Raw genomic sequence first — 20,880 nt, forward strand, 5'->3', positions numbered from 1 at the left:
CACTTTTGCAACCCCTAAAGTACTCAGGTATTTTTATTATCACTGATTTATTTTCCCCCAGATTTGGGATTAACATAGGTAAAACGATCTTACACAGGTACAAGATTAGAACATGCATTATCTCACTTAATTCTTACAACTACAGTAGGCTGGCAGAACAGGAAGTATTTTTATTTTAAACAGGATGAAACCAGGTTTCACAATGGACATTGTGAGACCACGCAGATGAAATGGAATCAGAACGCAGGTCTTTTGACATTGATCAGTAAGCTTTGTCTTATGCTTCCCATTGAAGAAAAGGCTGTATCTAAGCTGTATCAGCTATTATTCAAGTATTTATGGGATTGTAATGGTAGCAGTGATTACATAAAATATTTAAAAGAGACTTGTGAAATGCACTGTGCTTCTTAACTACACACATACATTTATATGGTTACACACAGTTTTATAAATACATATATATATAAAATATATATGAGAATTGTGGTAAGTTAATTATAGCCATGGAACCAGTTCCAACTATTGACACCTGAGAAGAAGAGACACATGTCACTTCAGGACCAAAGTAACAAACTGCTGGTGCTTAACTCTCCAGCCTTCTCATCTCCTGTCTGAGAGATCATGGAAACCCATGTTGAGATTAAGTCTCCATCAGCCTAGACCCTGGAAAATAACAATGAACAGAGCCCCCCCATTGACCCATATTGGACACGTGTAGCATCAATGAGAAATAAACCTTTATCATTTTTAATCACTAAAATTTGGGGCTTATTTATTGCTAGAGCATAACCAAGTGCATTAGTTCTCAACAGGGGCTGATTTTGCTTTGCACACAGGGAATATTTTTGCAGTGTCTATAAACATTTTAGGCGACACACTAAGGCTGCTAAAACTACCTGTGTCAAATCCATCAGGGCATGCTGGAATTTTGTTATTCCACTCCACATTGTCAGATCCTCTTATTAAAATATTTCTTGTAAGAATTCCAATTTCTGCCCTTGCTTCAAACAGAGTTCCATCAGGGAGGGTGACAGTGATTCCTAAGTGTGTGTAATTCAGCGGATTAGTTAGCGTTATATTCCTGCCACCAGCAGATACAGATGCAATGGTCCTTTTTTCATTCTCTTGTTGGCTGTGTCTGTAAAAATTTGAACCAAAAACTCTCAAAATTAATATAAATTAACATAACAGTGTTTTGCTATATTTGTTTTATGCTATTCTGAACACTCATCTGTAAAACAGGAAAACTTTTTATGTCATACAATATTCTGAAGAGGAATTCGAAGACGGTATTTTACTCTTAGAGTAACTGAATACATTTTACAGATGCATTTCAATTAAATAAATATTTTCCAAGTGCTACACTTGTTCACAGAACTGGACTAATTCTATAAAGTATTCAAAAGAACTATTCATTTATAACTTTGAGGATCACACTCAGTGGTTCTCAACCAGGGATGCTTTCATCCCTCCAGGGGACATTTGGTAATGCCTGGACACATTTTCGGTTGTCGCAACTTGTTGGGGGTGCTATGTTGTTACTAGAAGGTAGTGGCCGAGGATGTACCCAAACATCCTATGATACACAACAAAGAATTATCTGGTCCAAAATGTCAATAGTGCTGAGACTGAGAAACCCTTACAGAGGGAATCCATTGGAGGTTCCTGAGCAGGGAAAAGAAACGACTGAGGTGAGCTCAGGAGTTCTCATTTCTACCCATTCCTTCAACACATACCAAGTTCCAGCAAAAGGACTGGCCAAATCTATAATATACACATTCATGTACTGAGTCCTTCCAACAAAGACTTATTGAGTGTCCATACTGTTTTCTAAGCACAGAGCTAAGTACTGGGGATACCAAGCAGAAAGTGCCCCTGACTTCAGAGATACATGTGTTTCTATGGCTGACTGTGTATTATCTACTAAAGCGTGATTGGTGCTGTTGACAGAGGTGCCCTTAGAGGAGTTACCTCTGTATCTTTCTGACATTCCTTTTTGATTCCTCTCTCCCTTGGCAAATCTTTTTCCTCCTTTAACTACCAGTTTAAATAACAATGTCGCATGTGAAACACGTTGAAAGGCACCTCTCTCACCTTTCCCAACTCTTCTTCTGGATTCCCAGTAAGCTCTGCGTGATGCCCCATCAGCACTCACAGTCACCACACTGCAGTCCTACCACCCATTTACTTCTCTGCCCTTCCCATACCTGTCTCCTCCTCTAGGTAAGACACCCGTTAAATCATTCTGTATGCTGAGCATTTGGTCCAGTACGTGTCACAATTCAATCACAGTTTTTCACTGACTGAATAAATCAATGCAGAATGAATTCCTCAGGTAAGAAGGTAGAGGAATGGAGCCCAAATAGGAAGATGATGGAATATTCCAGGGTGAGGGGCTGAGAGTCTAAATTAAACTGAGTGCATGGAAAGCTGGTGGAAGAGGCATTTCAAGGGCAGGACCAAAAGAACCTGGTGATGTGCAGGAAGCGAAGAATGATGATAGTCAGAAGGTCACTAGGAAAGTTTTTATGAGGATCAAAATTAGACTGTAGGATTTAAAGGGAAAAAATGGATAGTGAGAATGAAATGGAAGAAATGGGCATAATATTTAAGCAGTTCAATAATTTACAGAGAGAAAGAGAGAGAGAGATAAGCTAGAAGAGACAAGAGACCAAAGTTATTTATTTATTTTTTCAAGATGGTGGGTGGATGGGGAAACCCATAATTCCAAAAGACTCAGGGAAGGAATTATAGGGGGAGAGGGCAGGGGTAGGTGAAGATTAAGGATGCTTGAGATAGGGTGTATCAATAGTACAAGATCCCTCAGGTGATTTGGACTGGCCTCTCCTGAATTCTCTTGAATTCAGATGAACAGAGATTTCTTTAGAAAAGAAGGTTCCAGGGACTTCCCTCGTGGTGCAGTGGTTAAGAATCTGCCTGCCAATGCAGGGGACATGGGTTCGATCCCCGGTCCGGGAAGATCCCACATGGTGTGGCGCAACTAAGCCCGTGAGCCACAACTACTGAGCCTGCGCTCTAGAGCCCGTGAGCTACAACTACTGAGCCCACGTGCCACAACTACTGAAGCCCGCGTGCCTAGAGCCCGTGCTCCACAACAAGAGAAGCCACCATAATGAGAAGCCCGTGCACCGCAATGAAGAGTAGCCCCCCTCGCTGCAACTAGAGAAAGCCCGCATGCAGCAACGAAGACCCAACGCAGCCAAAAAAACAAAAACAAAACAAAAAGCAAAAGAAAAGAAGGTACTAAAAAGCATTTTTATATGTTATATGCACCTAAATGTACCTTTTCTTCCTTTGTAATAATACCTAACACTTATCTAGCACTAACTTTGAGCCAAGTTCTGCTCTGTTTTACGCATATTAACTCACTTAGTCCTTACAGTAATTCTGAGATACATACTAACAGCATTCCAATTTTAGAGAAGCACAGAGAGGTGAAATAACATGACCTCAGGCCTAGTAAGTGGTATTACCGGGGGTTGGACCCAGGCAGACTGACTTTAGAAGTAGTATTCTTAACCACCTGCGTTACAAACTCTGAAATAGGATTTATGAATTAAATAGTGAACAATGAGTTAGATTTGGTGGGAAACTCCTTAATTCTTGTTTCTTAAAATGAAATATCGCTAAACTAAATTCTAAACTTACTCTTTTATTTCATCCAGAAAAGCTATAAATGAGGACTTTCTATTCTATTTGTAAGCCCTGTCATTTTGCTGCTTTTTAATTTTGCCATTATGCAATTCCAAGGGCAGAGAAAAAAATATAAAGCTAAGTATATATTTAACTCTTCTTAACATTTGCAAGTCTATTTTTAACTTCGAAAATGACAAACTCAAAATGCCACCTTGAATTCTAATTCTATGTTGAGTCACGACCTTAACATAATTTAGCTGTTTCTTGTCATAAATTACTATTTGTTCCCCTGATCAGCATCAACTATATCCAATTTTGCTATTACTTATAATTTGAACAATAAAGCAAAAATAAGGCTCCTCTTGCTTCCTCTCCCCACCAGTATTCTTGGTGTAGCTGTATTAGTTTTGTTCTTTTTATTTCTTATTTGCTAAAATATATAATTAAACAAATTAAGGGTCATAAGCAGCTTCGATTGTAAAATGTCAGACATGTAAAAGGTTACGTTAATCATCATTCATACTATAATTTCCTCCCTTGTATTCAATCATTACAAACAATTTTGCTCCATGGGAGCCACTGCCAAGACTGTAAGATAAGAAAGAGTTCACTAGCTTCTTTCAAATGTGTTATTTGGTGGCCCCAAACAAAGAAGCTCATTTACATTTTTGCATGCATTGATGTACTTAGCTAAAGCTCTCACTCAGAGGTTTTCAACTGACTTTTAATAGCAGAATGCTTTTGTCAAACGAAATCTTACATGGGAACTTAACCATGAAAATGACTAAAATCTTTTATTAGTATATATTTATACTTTTTCTCATGGTAAATTCAGTCACTGAAAACTCAACACACTGGGGTCAACCCAATGTTAATATTTATCAAATACCTATTTGGCTGTTCATGCTTCTTTATTCTAGGTTTCAAATTTAAATTAAGTAGTTGTGGACCTTCTGAATCATCCCTTGTTTACATAGTTTAAAAAAAATCTCTATGCTAAATCAAAATTAGCGGGTCCAGAAGACATCATACCTGTGTCCTGTGCTTGCAATTACAATCTCATCTCCTGGTTTCCATGTTACTGCTTCGTGTAAAATCAAAGTCCTTTCCCCTGCCTTTGCAGTATGAGCCAAACGAGTCCAAATCACAGGAACAGGCAGACCTGGAGCCAACATACAAACCGAGAATTTCCTCAGATGTGTTTTCTTGGATATTAAGAGTTTTATGCATTTTAATCTTTTCCTGGATTGAATCAATTTTGAGAAAGTTCATTTTACCTTAGCATCTTATACCTTTCTCAAAAAAGAAACATTTAGAGTGCTTGCTTTATAAAAGTAATAATCAGGTTTGTAATAACATGTATAGGTCTATAAGTTTTTAAAAAATCCTTCTGCAATGACATATCCCATTTATGATAATCTTCTTTATATGAACTCAATATAAATGGTGTGATACTACTGATAAAATGGGCAGAGGCCTATTATCTTTGTCATTGTTGATAGGAATTACTTAAATTGATAATCTGGAGACAAATGAAATGTATAAATTTCTGAAAATTCTATTAGTGTATATATTTAGCATAATGTAGGACATTTATGATCATAATGGGGTATCATGCTCATATATTCTAAACTTATAAAAGAGGTAGATTATTGCAATATAGAAGACTTCATATAAAAAGGATTCACACCATGCTTCCTTTAGATAATGCTACACTGATAGCTCAAACATGATCATAATCATTTTTATTTGCTGATAATTTTCCACAGTATATATATAGAACAGTGCAAATATAAATTTATAGTTATATTTTAGAAAGAGCCCATTTTAAAATACAAATATAAGAAGTTATAATTTCTGCTTCTAGACTTAATGCCTTTTTGTTTAGATAGATGAATAAAGAAAACAATCAGTATGAACTGTTTCAAGTGCTAAATTAGGCAAAGGATGTGATGGAAGGGCTTCCTAGGAGTGACCTTGGTTGTGAGTCTTGGTGGTCTGTAGGGGTTGACCTAACCTGGATAAAGGAGGGAAGAGATAAAGAGGGGTAAAGAGGGAACACGTAAAGACAGGAGAAGTTTGGCAAGGTTTCATTTAAAAAGAGTTATCAGGAGGATTATCTCTGGCCTCCTGGCTAGTCTCTCCTGGACCAGTTCCCTGAGTCCTTTCGGCCCGTACCATGCAGATCCAGGATTCCCTCCCGCACAGCCAGTGTTTTGGCGCCATATACCGGGAGCTCAGGAGATCGCAGGTGCCCATGCAAGGTAATGACCGCCTTGTGTTGAAATGGGGAGGCTTCCGTCCCAATCTGCAAGGGATTTCACAAGCATCAGTCAGAAAGTAAAACTCATTATCCACAACTCTAATCATCCAAAAGCAAATTCTTTTCTTTTCTCCCCTCTCTTTTGAGAATCAATTGTTCCATTCTCAGTATCTTTCCTCCAAAAGATAAACCTTACATTTTCCAGTCAGCCAAATATACTATGCCAGAACTTTGGAAAGTATACTGATTGACTTTAGCTACATCTCAGAGCTAATTTTTTTTTCTGCTCTATTTAAAATTCTGCTCTATGAAAATATGCTTTATCTTCCTATTAAAAGCACAAAAATATTCTAGGGACTTTTAAAATCCAAAACAAAGATTTTATGCTAAGAACAGAGACCTACACAAAGATAAACTAGTGAGAGTTTAGCATAATTAACTGTCCATTTTACACATAATATTTTAAAAAGAAATGGAGAGGTTAGCAATGAATACAGATCAAGTTCTCTCGTATACCTGAAGAACGCCTCCATCTGTAATTAGAATATTTTCTGCCTGAAGTTCAATGTCAGCTTCATCAAATATTAGAGTTCCACCTAAAAACCATACAATTTTGAAATATATCACAAGGAATATTCTTATTAAAAGCTATTTATTAAATTATACACTAAAATTTAATTTCTTATTCCTATCTGCTGTCACTATGCATGTCACTTTACTTCAGCCCTTTGGCAACATGAAGTATAAAAACTTCAGACGAGACCCAGGGAGCTGCTAGAAAATCAAACCCCAGGGCAGATTATTCCCCCTTGATCATTTGTTATTTTAAATGCTATTAAATAGTGCAGCTACATGAATTCTAGTTCTACAAACACAGGACCTCAAAATATAAATTAAGAACAAAAAATTAAAATAAAAGAAAAACACTTTTTATAAATTATTGTAATGCCAACATTAGCTCTGAACTAATTTGAACTAATTTCCACTAATTTGCACTAGCAACAGCTATAGCCTGATTAGCATTATTAAAGAATGTGCTGAGATACATTTTTTAAGAGACTGATGTAAATTTGTGGACAGTGAAAGTTTACCTCTCCAAAGGTTCAATAGTTAATAACTTCAAATTACTGAAACACTGCTATTGTCCCAGAAGTTAAAACAAAAACAAAATGCAAAGGCCTATGAACAGCTAAAACCATTATGGCAAAGTTTATATACTAAAGCCTCAAGTGTTTTACTCTCGCCAATTATTGTTTCTTTTACACACAATTGTCACAGTTCTGGTTATTTAGCTTGCTGTATTAAAAATAGGATATTGGGCTTCCCTGGTGGCGCAGTGGTTGGGAGTCTGCCTGCCAATGCAGGGGACACGGGTTCGAGCCCTGGTCTGGGAAGATCCCACATGCCGCGGAGCAACTGGGCCTGTGAGCCACAACTACTGAGCCTGCGCGTCTGGAGCCTGTGCTCCGCAACAAGAGAGGCCACGATAGTGAGAGGCTCGCGCACCGCAATGAAGAGTGGCCCCCGCTTGCCGCAACTAGAGAGAGCCCTGGCACAGAAACGAAGACCCAGCATAGCAATCAATCAATCAATCAATCAATCAATAAATAAATCTTTAAAAAAAAAAAAAAAAAAAAAAAAAAGGATATTAAGAAGCAGAGAGAACTTCCAGTAACAGTTGAAAAAAAGCAGGTTCACAGGCAAAGGTTAAATCACAACCTAGCATACAAGAGGAGTCAGGGGGGTCATTAAGTATAGAATTTAACAAATCTCTATGATTTTTATAACCCCTAGGACCCACTATACTAGTGTTTTTCTAAATGGGAAATACCTTTTTACTGTTGTAATCCACTCCATGTGCATTGGCGTATACACACACACACACACACACACACACACACACACAGTTATTGAAACAAAAGTTTCATGAAACACTTGACTTTAAAAGACGCTTACCCATATAAAAGATGCAGTACACTCAGATATTTTCTATTCTATTTCATTAAAAGATTCTGGTTGCAACGCAATAAAAAATTTCATAACCACAAATTGATTATAATACTCAATTTAAAGAACTCAGTACTACACTCTGTATTCAAAACATGATACAACTATGGGTGTTCATCATCATGAATTTTGATTAAATTAACTTCACAGAACCATTTCACAGGCAGGGTCTAATAAACAGATTTTCAGAAATTTACCCTGAATAAGCAACATTTTCAGGATAGGGGTATTTTGATCCAGCAGAATTGTCTGTCCTTTTGTAATAACAGCTAGTGAGCCTTCCTCTGGGGGCGACGCTCCTCCCCATGAGAAGTTGGAGGACCAAGCATCAACATATAGGAAGTCAGCATTATCCTGTAATAGAACATGAGAGACTTTTAAATTTAGAGGTTTTATCACAATTCTTCATTTAATTCCTCAAAATGAAGAAATCTAAAACAATGAACATTTTCATTAAGTATAACCTACTTTAAATATGTTAGAGCTGCTTGTTGATTAATTTCACAATAAAAAACTAAAAAAGCTATTACCAATTACCCTGCAATCCATAATAATTAGAAGTCTGAACTAATAAAATTTTAGTAACAAGCAAAAAAAAAAAAATAATCTACTTTAAATTTATTATAGTCACATCTTAGTTATTTTTTGGAGACATTAACAAAGTAAAAAGTCCATTAATGGGTCTTCTCTGGTGGCACAGTGGTTAAGTATCCGCCTGCCAATGCAGGGGACACAGGTTCAATCTCTGAACCAGGAAGATCTCACATGGTGTGGAGCAACTAAGCCCGTGTACCACAACTACTGAGCCCACGTGCCACAACTACTGAAGCCCGCGGGCCTAGAGCCCGTGCTCCACAACAAGAGAAGCCACCACAATGAGAAGCCCGCGTGCCACAACAAAGAGTAGCCCCCGCTTGCCACAACTAGAGAAAGCCCATGCGCAGCACCAAAGACCCAACACAGCCAAAAAAAAAAAAACCAGCAACTCCATTACCAATTACTTCACCTCCCATAAGGCTAGTTTTTCTATTGCTGAGACTACTCGACCCAACAGCACTGTTACCAGTTTGGCCATGCCGATGCTTCTGATGTTGACATGCACTGGAGCCCACCCTGAAGGGGTGTGGGCATTTGTCATGCAGATGATATATGTCTTGTTGGAATACTCAATATCACATTTGGCTTCAGCTATGGTAACAAGAACATCCTGTATATTTTCACTGTAAAGTAAAAAAAAGAAAACAAAACACTGACGTTTTTCTCAAATTTCTAGGTCACACTGTCAAACCCTATTGTTCATACACATTATTGTAAAAATAATGCTCTTACCCTATGAGCTATCAAAGTGCAGACTGACACTTTTTTTCAGTAGTAAAACTTCAAAATTTTTGTTGAGAAAATATTCTCAAAATATTTGTTGAGAAAAAAGTAAACAAAGAGATTAAGAGGTCAGGAAATAAAATTGTACAAACTAGCAAGTATTGCAGTGTTGGAGAAAAACTGCTTGGGTTCAAATTATTGAGAAATTCTACATTGGTCTCCAAGCAGGCACCTATGTAAGACACTTTCAGCGATCATCTTGCCTATGTGACATTTTTTGTCACATTCACAGACTTTGGAACTTAATCTCCATGTAAAAATACAAGTCCAAGGTAGTTATAGGTACTTGAGGAATTAACATTGCCCGCTATGATTTAAATGATCTGGGGTTTTGAAGTCAAACTTATGTACTTGAAGGATGATGATAAGGCAGTACATAAAATCTGAGCCAAAATAATGAATATGTTTATGAAGAAGGAACCTAAACAGTTACAGTGAAATGGATGAAGAGATGTTTCATTGAGCCAATGAAGCAGATGATGGTTGGAGATGAGATTCTGGGGAAAGCATAACAGGAAGGTGATTTATACTTGTGATGTTACTTACTAAGATCTGAGGAAAGTTATTTAGCCTCTCTAATTTTAGTCTGCTAGCCATAAAATGGTATTAAACAATATCTAAGAAGGTAAGGCAGGAAGTTTCTATGGGCTAGAAAGGTTCCTGACACAGAGTATGTAGTCAGTAAATGTAGTGTGGCTTTTGAGCAGGTGGGTACACTTTACATGACTATATTCAAACACTGTCCTGGCGCACGAGAAAGCAGGCATAACGGCTGGAGTCCGGAAAGATGCACTGATGTACATGCATGTGAAGACAGTACCTGAAGCCTGATCCCAGGACTGTAAGTCTGGTGCCCCCTGCTGTACTGCCTCTCTTGGGAGCTATTTCAGTGATGAGTGGAGTCATTGACATGGTGTATATAAAAGGAGTCGTGGACTGAGATGAATTCTTCCCATTGACCACACTCACTTCACAGGCTTGCTTGGGTCCCCTGCCTGTGATAAGAGGAATCAAACTGAGTTCGATTCTGCCATCAGGCCCTTATTCATGTCCAAAACCCCAAAATATTTTAAATAACATCTTCCTTTTCCCAAAGTCACTTTCACAGGCTCTATGTGAAGTAATAAAGATCTCTAGCAATAGTCAAACACATCACAAAATTCACGCACATTATCAACAGGGGAAAAACCCTTAGATCCTCCCTCAGAGCCTCTTATTGTAGACAATTCTACAAACCTGCCTGTTTGGTTTTCCAGTGCTAGAGGATTCAACACTGCAAATTAGAGAGGAAGGAAGGAAGAATGGCTAAAAGCAAGCACTCTGACAGCTGAAAGCGAGGTAACAGACAGAAAAGCTACAAAAACTCAATACAAAAACGCTGAAAAAAGAAGCGGAGCTATTGTTAAGGCAAACAAACCTCGACAAATCTTTATAGCGTTACTGCATTAAAAAAAAAAATCAGAATACAAACTCTGATGTTGAAATGATAAGTAAGCCCAGTCACAAAAATGTTACATTTTCTTCAGTATTCTTTAAGAAGTCGGAAGAAGCAAAAATGTTTAGAAAAGCTTCATCAAATTTTGTTAATGTTTTAAAAAATGTTTGTACATAAACCATATCCTTTATTCATCTATATTATTCTCTTTAGTTCTTCTTAAATTTTGTTAGATAATTAAAATCTGTTGTGTACTTAAAATACCAGATACTTAAACTTCACAGTAACCCACTGAACTAGGGTTAATATTGTCTCCATTCAATAGATGGACAAACTGAAACAGAGAGGAGTTAAGTTACTTAGCTGAGGTGACGGTTAGTGGCAAAACAAATTCAGGGGCTCCTTAGAGCCCAGGCTTTTAACCGCTAAGTAAAAATAAATAAGAGTAATAATAATAGCAAATCACATATCATGTTTCAGATACCATTCTATCCACTTCACATACATTAACTTATCAAGCCTCACAATAAGTAGGCTAATGTGATCATTTTCATTTTACAGAAGAGGAAACTAAGACACAGAGAGCTTGAATAACTTTCCCAAAGACACAGCTTGCGTTTGAATCTTGGCAACGAATTACCGGAGTTCACCCTCATAACCATTATACTATGCCCCCTTTAAGGAAAAGTTAATACTCCAATAGGAACTAAAAACATGTTCTCCATTTGGCATGCTCTTTATGTGATAAACTGAAAAACTGCAATTTACTAAAAACAATTCAGTCTAACCCAAATGTCATGAATCTTGGAAAATATTGTAAGCCTAGAAAACAAAATTCTGAAGAAATTGCTTAAAATCAGGAAATTCATAAAGGTGATTCAATTGTCCCAAATGAACACAAAAAATTGAAAAAAGAAATTCAGAGTGATCTCTATAAAATTAAACATTCTCAAAGACTTCCATTCTTTTTTCTGACTACTTACCATTATTAGGTGGAATTTCACATAATAATGTTGTGCAATTAGATTTCCGTCTGTCGACTGCACATTTGGAGCCACACACTAATACAACTGAATTCTGTGGATTAAACCCAGTGCCTGTCACAGTCATGGTTTGACCACCACCGAAGCTCCCTAGTGAAGACATATAAAAGGGAAAGACAAAGTTAATGAAAAGAAAACCTCCTCTGTATATATATTTAACTTTATTTTAACACCTGAAATGGAACTAAGTTTCATTAAATGAAAAGATTCGTAGAACTGAAATTATTTATATTATATTATATTATATTAGTGCAACAGAATCTCTTTTGATTGTAGTTTTTTAAAACCTTCACTGAGTAAATGTCACATTTGGTCATTTATTTAAACTACTTCTAGGAACTAAAATTTTATTTAAAAGAAATGCCACAAAGAATTTGAGTAGTCAAAACACAAATGTAAAGTTACCATTTTAGTTAAAAGCACATTGGTTGTGCTTAAGGTTTTTAATCACTAAAATAATTTTCAAACAGAAAAAAAATACTTATTTAGATAGACATAATTACAGGCCAGTGATATCTAAACATGATTTAAAAACAATTTCCAAATATAACCTGGACATTTTCAATAGTATTAAATTTTAAATAAATTATATAGCACAAGAGAAATACAGGCATTAAACAAATATATTGAAATGATTGATACCTTTGCATGCTTATTAATTTGATGCATAAACAAAAATATTTTAGTGTGTTATAGGAACTACACATTTTAGCAGGGTTTGAAGAATATGTTTCTTTCTAAATAAGTGTTTACTGAAACAATATAAAATATTTCTGTTCTGTTACATTCATGCCTACCTTGGCTTGGATGAATATTGTGAATAGTAAGTGGGTACTCAAATATGACTGTGGACACAGCAGAGCCTTTTGTCTTATGATGCATCATAACAGGAAAAGTGCCACCAGCATGATCTCCAGCAATGCATTGCAATACGGTGTCATTGACCATGGTCACATTACACTGAATGTTATTTATCATCACTGAAATTTCCAAGATATCAATACCAAAATTTGACCCATTGATCTGAATTTCAGTCCCTGGAGGACCTTAAAAAAAAAAGCAAACCATATAAATATATACCTAAATTCCAATACTTGCACATGCATTTAAAGATATACCCATTTACTTACATAAACAAAATAATATCCAGTATTTTAAAACTAATATAAATACCAACAGTACATGTCATGTCATATACATTTTGGCTATAATTTCATTGCAGTCTATGGTATCTTGATTATAAGATATTTATCTCAGTGTTCATTATTTTCCAGCACATCTGTCCATTCTACAGATGAAAGTTGTAAGTTACTAATAATTCAGGCTAATGGAAAAGAGAGAAGATCTAGAATGTCTGAAGAATGAATGAATGCCTGAGCAGTGGGTGGTGGGTTACAGCATATTTAGGGATGAGGTTTACTTTTTAAAACTTTTGGTACTTTCCTGATATTTGCAACCCTTCTGATGAATGGACTATTTTTCTTAATTCAAATATTTTCAATATATATGACTTGATAAACAAATTATGATATATAAATAATTAGGTGTAAGATAGTAAATACAGAAACAAGGAATTAATTTAAAGACTTATAGATGAATGTTGATGTTAATGCCTTGAATAAATGTACATAGAATAAAGTATTTCAATCCTTCTGTTCCCTTCCTTCCTTCTTTTGACAAAAAGCATTGAGGGCATTACACACATGGAATTTTTCACAGGGCATCCAAACACAGACCTACGTACCTAAATAATAAGTGAATAGTTATTAATCAACATAACTTGTTACAAATGCAGAGTCACCACATAGTAGTTTACTTTTAATTCAAGTAGTAACAGTAAAAATAACCACATAATTGACCATAGTAAGTGTCACTGAAATGTAAGTTGCCATTTTAAAGACCATAGATATTAATGAGATCTTTCATGTTAGGAATAGTTTTAAGATACAAGATTAAAAAATGTTTTCAGGTCTTAAGTTTTTACTCTTCTCTGGTATTCTCACCTTTCATATGGAAGTGTTCTAAGTGTGATGTATACCTTGCCTCTTCAGTAAATAAAATATTGGGTTGGCCAAAAGGTTCGTTCGTTTTTTTCTGTAAGATGGCTCTAGTAGCACTTAGTTGTCTTTAACTTCATTTGAAACAATTTTGTTAGACTGTATGTGACAGCTGTCATATCAGCGTGCATTTAAAAAAAGACATCAAAACTGGTGAATTTTTGTGTAGCCATTTTAATATTGAAGATGGAAGAAAAAAAGCAACATTTTTGGCATATTATGCTTTATTATTTCAAGAAAGGTAAAAATGCCAACTGAAACGCAAAAAAAAAGATTTGTGCAGTGTATGGAGAAGGTGCTGTGACTGATCAAACATGTCAAAAGTGGTTTGCGAGGTTTCGTGTTGGAGATTTCTCGCTGGACAATGCTCCACGGTCGGGGAGACCAGTTGAAGTTGATAGCGATCAAATTGAGACATTAATTGAGATCAACATTATACCATGCAGGAGATAGCTGACTACTCAAAATATCCAAATCAAGCGTTGAAAATCATTTGCACCAGCTTGGTTATGTTCATTGCTTTGATGTTTGGGTTCCACTTAAGGGAAAAAAACGTTTTTGACCATCTTTGCGCATGCAGTTGTCTACTGAAACGTCGCAAAAACGTTCTGCTTTTGAAACAAATTGTGATGGGCGATGAAAAGTGGATACTGTACAATAATGTGAAACAGAAGAGATCATGGGGCAAGCAAAATGAACCAACACCAACCACACCAAAGGCCGGTCTTCATCCAAAGAAGGTGATGTTGTGTATATGGTTGGAATGGAAGGGAGTCCTCTATTATGAGCTCCTTCTGGAAAACCAAATGATTAATTCCAACAAGTACTGCTCCCAATCAGACCAAGTGAAAGCAGCACTCAATGAAAAGCGTCCAGAATTAGTCAACAGAAAACACATAATTTTCCATCAGGATGACGCAAGGCCGAATGTTTCTTTGATGACCAGGCAAAAACTGTTACAGCTTGGCTGGGAAGTTCTGATTCATCTGCCATATTCACTAGGCATTGCACCTTTGGATTTCCATTTATTTCGATCTTTACAAAATTCTCTTAATGGAAAAAATTTCAATTCCCTGGAAGACTGTAAAAGGCACCTGGACCAGTTCTTTGCTCAAAAAGATAAAAAGTTTTGGGAAGATGGAATTACGAGTTGCCTGAAAAACGGCAAAAGTAGTTGGAACAAAAGGGTGAATATGTTGTTCAATAAAGTTCTTGGTGAAAATGAAAAATGTGCTTTTTATTTTTACTTAAAAATCAAAGGCACTTTTTGGCCAACCCAATAGCTCAGTTCTCACTTGTCTACAAGTCTCATCTATCTTCAGATACATTGTTTTGAAAGATACATTCAAAGAGAGATGAGACAGAAATGGTTCATGGAAATAAGGAACATATGCCAATATCTAGTTCTTCATTTGCAATGATTACAAATATATGGGGAAGTATGCCATTGCTACTGTTAATATTTGCTTTTTAAAATTCTAAATGAGAAAACTTGATGTCTAAAAGAAAATTTCAATAGCAAACTTCTTGAAGGCACAGAATACATCTTACCCAAACCTGATACATTTCCTGGCACTGTAAATTAACAAAGACTTTTTTTTAAAGGCCAACATTTAATACGTTCTTTATTAAAGGAAACTTTTAAGTTGCATTATATGAATGAGATTTTTTAACCTTATGAGGAAGGTATCTGCATGTGTAAGGAAACTGATATTTTAAGAAACTCGTCCAAAGTTTCACCACTGGAAAGTAGAAGAACCAAGATGTGAATCCAGGTATTAAGGCCATGTTCTCAGCCATTAGACTATAGCTGCCTCTTCAGAAATCATTACATAGATGATAAGCATTCCAATAGCTTGAAGATGATCAGAAACAGCATAACATAATGACAAAGGATCAGGAAGACATCTCAATCTATTCTTAGCTCAGAAGAACAAGTCATACTAAATAATTAAGTAAATCCTATTTTATAATATTTTTTCCACCTGAATGGGCCAATTACCCCCTTAAAAAGAATTCTGTCGTGTTAATAAGTTAATAATCAATTGTAGTTTCCTGGAAACAAGGTACTCTAAAAAATTCTCAATGTTAATAAGATGAACTACTTATGAATTTTAACAGGTATTTTCTGTCATATGAACATTAATGGCATAAATTAATGACCAATTTTAGTCCACAGGTATCCATCTATTTCTTCCTCGTTTTGAAATTTAGGTGAAGTTAATGGGGATTTTGTTTTAAAACAGAAATGGGAATTTGGCCAAAAATTTTATCCCAAGAATGTGCAAAAAATAATCACAAAATAGAGACTACATAGAACTCAAATCCCATGTATTGATTAAGAGGGTTTGTCTAAAAACACATCCTAAAAATCATTTGTAAACATTATTCCAATTCTATGCTAGTAAATATTACTGATCATATTATATCAAGACACCAAAAAAGCAGGTATTGGCGTACCTGTACTTGGGACAACTCCTCTGAGAAGTGGAGTATCTTCCAAGGCATACGTAAATGACAGAGGTGGATAAGCGACTGCATTCACAGAGATCTTTACACTGACCCTTCCAGCTGTCCCTGCTGGGGTACGGCAGTAGACTTCACTGGAATTGACAGAAATAATTTGGCAAGGTTCATCCCCAACAGTGACTGTGGTGTTGCCTGGATAGAAGCCATTTCCAGTGATCATCAAAGTAGTGCCACCACCAATGCTTCCAGAAGTTGGTGTGACAGATGCTACTGGGGGGCTGCTGACAGTAAGGTTTCCCAGAGCTAAGCCTTTCGTTCCCACCACAACACTAAGAGAATAAATTCCAGCCGGAAGAGGAGTCACAAGAACAGTGATGTTATTTTCATTAACATCGATTGCTCTAAACTGTTGGTTTCCAATGAAAACAGAAATGTCCTCCAAGATAGTGCCAAAACCTTCTCCTTCAATAAGAACTTTTACAGATCCTTTGATGGTGTTTGGGGAGATTCTTGTTACAAAAGCAGTGATGCTTTCTAAGTATGAAAAGCTGCAGTTCCCTTGACACAGGGCAGCCACTCCGTGGATCAGAAGATCTACCTTCAGAAGCTGCTGGGGAGCAGGAGATGTTTCACATTCAATGGCTGTATAATTCACTGACACAACTTTACATGGAAAATGACCCATAAGGACTTGTACACCAGCAGAAGAAACTGCAAATCCAGAGCCTTGTATGGTCACTTTTGTCATTCCTGTAGTTGACCCTGCATTTGGTAATACCACGTCGATGTTTGGCAAAAGTACAAATCGCCTATCAAATTCACTGGACAGTGTGTTGATAGCAGTGCCCAGATTGTAGACAGTTACTGTGACAATTTCCCTGATGCCAACATCCATTGAGTTTTGAGGGTCAATATGACACACAATGGAATTATTACTACTTTCTTCTACAACACAGGGATAGCTACCAATTGTAACCTGAAAATAAAATGAACATGAAAACAAGTCAATACATTACTCTAGTGTGAACTTAAATTTTGTATTAGCAACAACTAAATTTTAAAAACTGGGGACTTCCCTGGTGGCGCAGTGGTTAAGAATCTGCCTGCCAATGCAGGGGACATGGGTTCGAGCCCTGGTCCGGGAAGATCCCACATGCCGCGGAGCAACTAAGCCCATGTGCCACAACTACTGAGCCTGAGCTCTAGAGCCCATGAGCCACAACTACTGAAGCCCGCACGCCTAGAGCCCATGCTCCACAACAAGGGAGGCCACCGCAATGAGAAGCCCGTGCACCGCAACGAAGAGTAGCCCCCGCTCTCCGCAACTAGAGAAAGCCCGTGCACAGCAACAAAGACCCAACGCAGCCAAAAAATCAATCAATCAATAAATAAATAAATTAAAAAAAATTGATCCTGTGCAAACTTTTTATTCATGCAATTAATTTGGGGGCTGATTAAGGCATATCTTGGATTAATCTTAAACTAAATTATGATCATACACAAATGTTCATAGTTACATTATTGATAATAGCCAAAAAGGTGAAAACAACCCAAATGTCCATGAACTAATGAATGGATAAATAAACTGTATACACTATGCAGTGGAATATTATTCAGTCATAAAAAGAAATGAAGTACTGCTACGTGGTACATCATGGATGAACCTTGAAAACGTTATGCTTAGTGAATACAGCTAGTCACAAATGACCACATATTGTATGATTCTATTTATAAGAATATTCACAATAGGCAAATCCACAGAGACAGAAAAATTAGGGGTTGTTTAGGGCCAGGAAGTACGGAGGGGTTGGGGGTAATATCTAAGGACTGTGGGGTTCCTTTTTGGGGTAAAGAAAATGTTCTAAAATTGACTGTGGCAATGGATGCACAACTCTACGAACATACCGAAAGCTTCTGAATTATGCACGTTAAATGGGTTAGTTGTATGGCGTGTGAATTATATCACAATTAAGCTGTCATAAATTAAACTACGAGGTTATGGGTGAAACATCTACCTTTTATTGTGTATACAGAAGTAAAAAGGAGATCTTTATATTCTTACCTTATTAGCACATGTGAGATTACTGAAGCCACGTCCAGTAATTGTTATCAATTCATTTAGTGTTCCGATGGATGGACTAATGTTGCTTATAGATGGTGAAAAACAACTTGAAAGCTCAAAGAGCAATCTATCCGAATGTGCAAACCCGGTACTGTTCAGGCCACACAGGGGTTCTGTTGCTAGGCAGCCTGTCACAGAGCTTTCCAAGCGCAAATTCACGGGTCCTCCTTTAGACAAAAGAACTGCCTGTAAGTCATGGATAAAATTCTAAAACAAGAATTGTTTTCAGACTGCATTACTCTAATTTTGATGATGGTGGTTTATATTCTGGTAAGTCTTTTTTTCCCAAATGACAAGAGGAGCCCCAGGCGGTACAAAGTTAAAAGAAAGACCTGGACAAAGATGATACAGTAAAGAGTGAATATAAAATTAATTTATTTTTCAATTTGTCTAAGGCCAGACCCTATGGGGAAAATAAAACCACATCATCTCACATTTTAATATATTTTCAGGCACTTACAGAGTATCAGAACTTTTTCACATTAACATCTCATTTGAGGCACATAAGGATTCTGGGAGACTGACAGGACAACATTAACATGATCCCCTTATTTTACAGAATAAATTCTAGCCTCAGAGCAGTCCCGACCTATTCAGGGTCATGCGGCTAGTGAGAGACAGTTAGTGCCAGTCATCTGTCTCCTACTCCAGAAAGGTTGCATATACCCTGGGTCACCAAAGTGACAGGGTTTCCACCTTTAACCTTCTTACCCTGAGTATATGTGGCTTCAGTGCCACCCACAAACAGGTGCAGGGGAATGTGCCTGGTTTCAGCTGGTAAAACGTTAATGACTCCTTGGAGAAAAATGGAGCGAGCCTCATCAACATACCCGCTGCTATAATAATGGATTCCAGGTGAAGTAAATTGGTAAGAAAATGAACCTACCATAAAATGAGATTGTACATAATAAATACAAGCAATTAATGCATCTTTGAAAAGAAATTTGAAATAATCATTCAAACGCTCATGCAGATGACAGGTTTCTTATTTTTCATGCATGTGATATTTCAACAGGAAGTAGTAAGGAAATGACTATAAAACAACTATAAAATGTCTATAAAAGCTGTCTTGTATAACGAAATTACATTCTAGGAAGGCAAGATCCAGCATTAATTTTTCTAGAGCAACCATGTTAAATCTGGCATAATTTACAGAATCTTAAAGAAAAACTCAACATGCAATGAAAAACAGTTTGTGTTCATGAGTAAAAAGTTCAAACTGCTACATGTGTAGAACAAAACAGGCAGTCTAAAAGGCACACTATACGCTAAGTTGTCCTAGAAGAAAGACTGATTTAAAGCTGATTCCAATCAACAGAAGTTCATACTTGCTATCAGATTGGTATGATTAAAACACGTACTTCAATTTTCTTTGTATTTTGCTTGTTTCAATATATTTTTCTGGTTGATTATTCCAGAATGAATAGAGATATTTCTGATATCAGAACTCATCTCTGATGTATAAAATACCTTGCTGACATTCATTTAGAATATTTTATAAATTTGTAATATTTTTACTATAGCAATAAAATGCCAGCTAAATCATTTTGTGTATTTGTATATATTATTTATGCAAAAGTATTTTAAATCTAAACAAATTTCTGGGAAAAAGAAGCATGATGCCAAACGCAACAAAGCGGAAACATACCTGATGCAGATTTTTCTCTTCTATTGGTAAATCCTTTGCCATCATAAATTACACTTCCAGGACTGGAGACAGAGAAAACTCTATATCCTATTCCCCTGAGATATGGATGTGCTTGCCAATGCCATGTCACTGTGTCTCCCACAGACACATTTAAGACTGATGGTGACCAGGCATAACCTAATCCGTGTACTGGGAACAAGAATTGAGCCATATTTTTAAAGAAAAAAGGAAAAGGAGTAAAAATTCTTAATAATTATCTTTGAAAATATTGCCTTTTTATACAGCCATGAGTGAAAAAACTTTTTAATTAACATTATAAAACTTTTACATGTCTACTTTAAACACATAATAAAAATAAACAGAAATAATGGAAAGTAACATAATGAGAAGCTAAGGAAAAGATAAACCACACAACTCCAAAACTGATGACCAAGAGGCAATTTGAAAAAAATCAGAGTCAATAAACAAGTTGTTCAGAAATGTCACATGGAATATTTTTAAAAGCTCTGATCAATTCTTTAAACACAAAAATTTTCTCAGGCATTGAGGCACGCAAAAATCTATATAATTTCTATTTGAATATTTATTTAGAAACCCATAATGGAAAACAAACTGTAGTAATTCAGGAGGTTCTATACTGCAGTAAAACCAAGTGGCAATTCCTGAACTTGGAAATCTTAAGCCTAGCCTTCTAGACTCAAGTCTACTACTGCTTGCTGATTCATTCTATATGTGGCCCCCTATGTCAAGTGGATAAATTCTAGACAAACTATTAACAACTTATACAAAGAAATAACAA

General features: G+C 36.4%; 1 protein-coding gene across 1 annotated transcript in view; it reads right to left on the reverse strand.

Moving 5' to 3' along the window:
* Positions 1–20,880, reverse strand: part of PKHD1L1 (PKHD1 like 1) — a 150,854-nt gene that overhangs the window by 60,372 nt on the left and 69,602 nt on the right. Inside the window, exons 35-47 of the mRNA XM_036830501.1 lie at positions 20,082–20,270; positions 19,145–19,315; positions 18,374–18,600; positions 16,303–17,287; positions 12,583–12,831; positions 11,726–11,875; positions 10,128–10,302; positions 8,991–9,147; positions 8,125–8,281; positions 6,437–6,516; positions 5,836–5,965; positions 4,690–4,819; positions 897–1,138 (exon numbers count right to left, since the gene is read on the reverse strand). Coding sequence (XP_036686396.1) covers positions 897–1,138; positions 4,690–4,819; positions 5,836–5,965; positions 6,437–6,516; positions 8,125–8,281; positions 8,991–9,147; positions 10,128–10,302; positions 11,726–11,875; positions 12,583–12,831; positions 16,303–17,287; positions 18,374–18,600; positions 19,145–19,315; positions 20,082–20,270 — 3,042 coding nt within the window. The remainder of the gene's footprint in view (positions 1–896; positions 1,139–4,689; positions 4,820–5,835; positions 5,966–6,436; positions 6,517–8,124; positions 8,282–8,990; positions 9,148–10,127; positions 10,303–11,725; positions 11,876–12,582; positions 12,832–16,302; positions 17,288–18,373; positions 18,601–19,144; positions 19,316–20,081; positions 20,271–20,880) is intronic.

This window comes from Balaenoptera musculus, chromosome 17 (genome assembly GCF_009873245.2).
Source record: "Balaenoptera musculus isolate JJ_BM4_2016_0621 chromosome 17, mBalMus1.pri.v3, whole genome shotgun sequence".
NCBI lineage: Eukaryota > Metazoa > Chordata > Mammalia > Artiodactyla > Balaenopteridae > Balaenoptera > Balaenoptera musculus.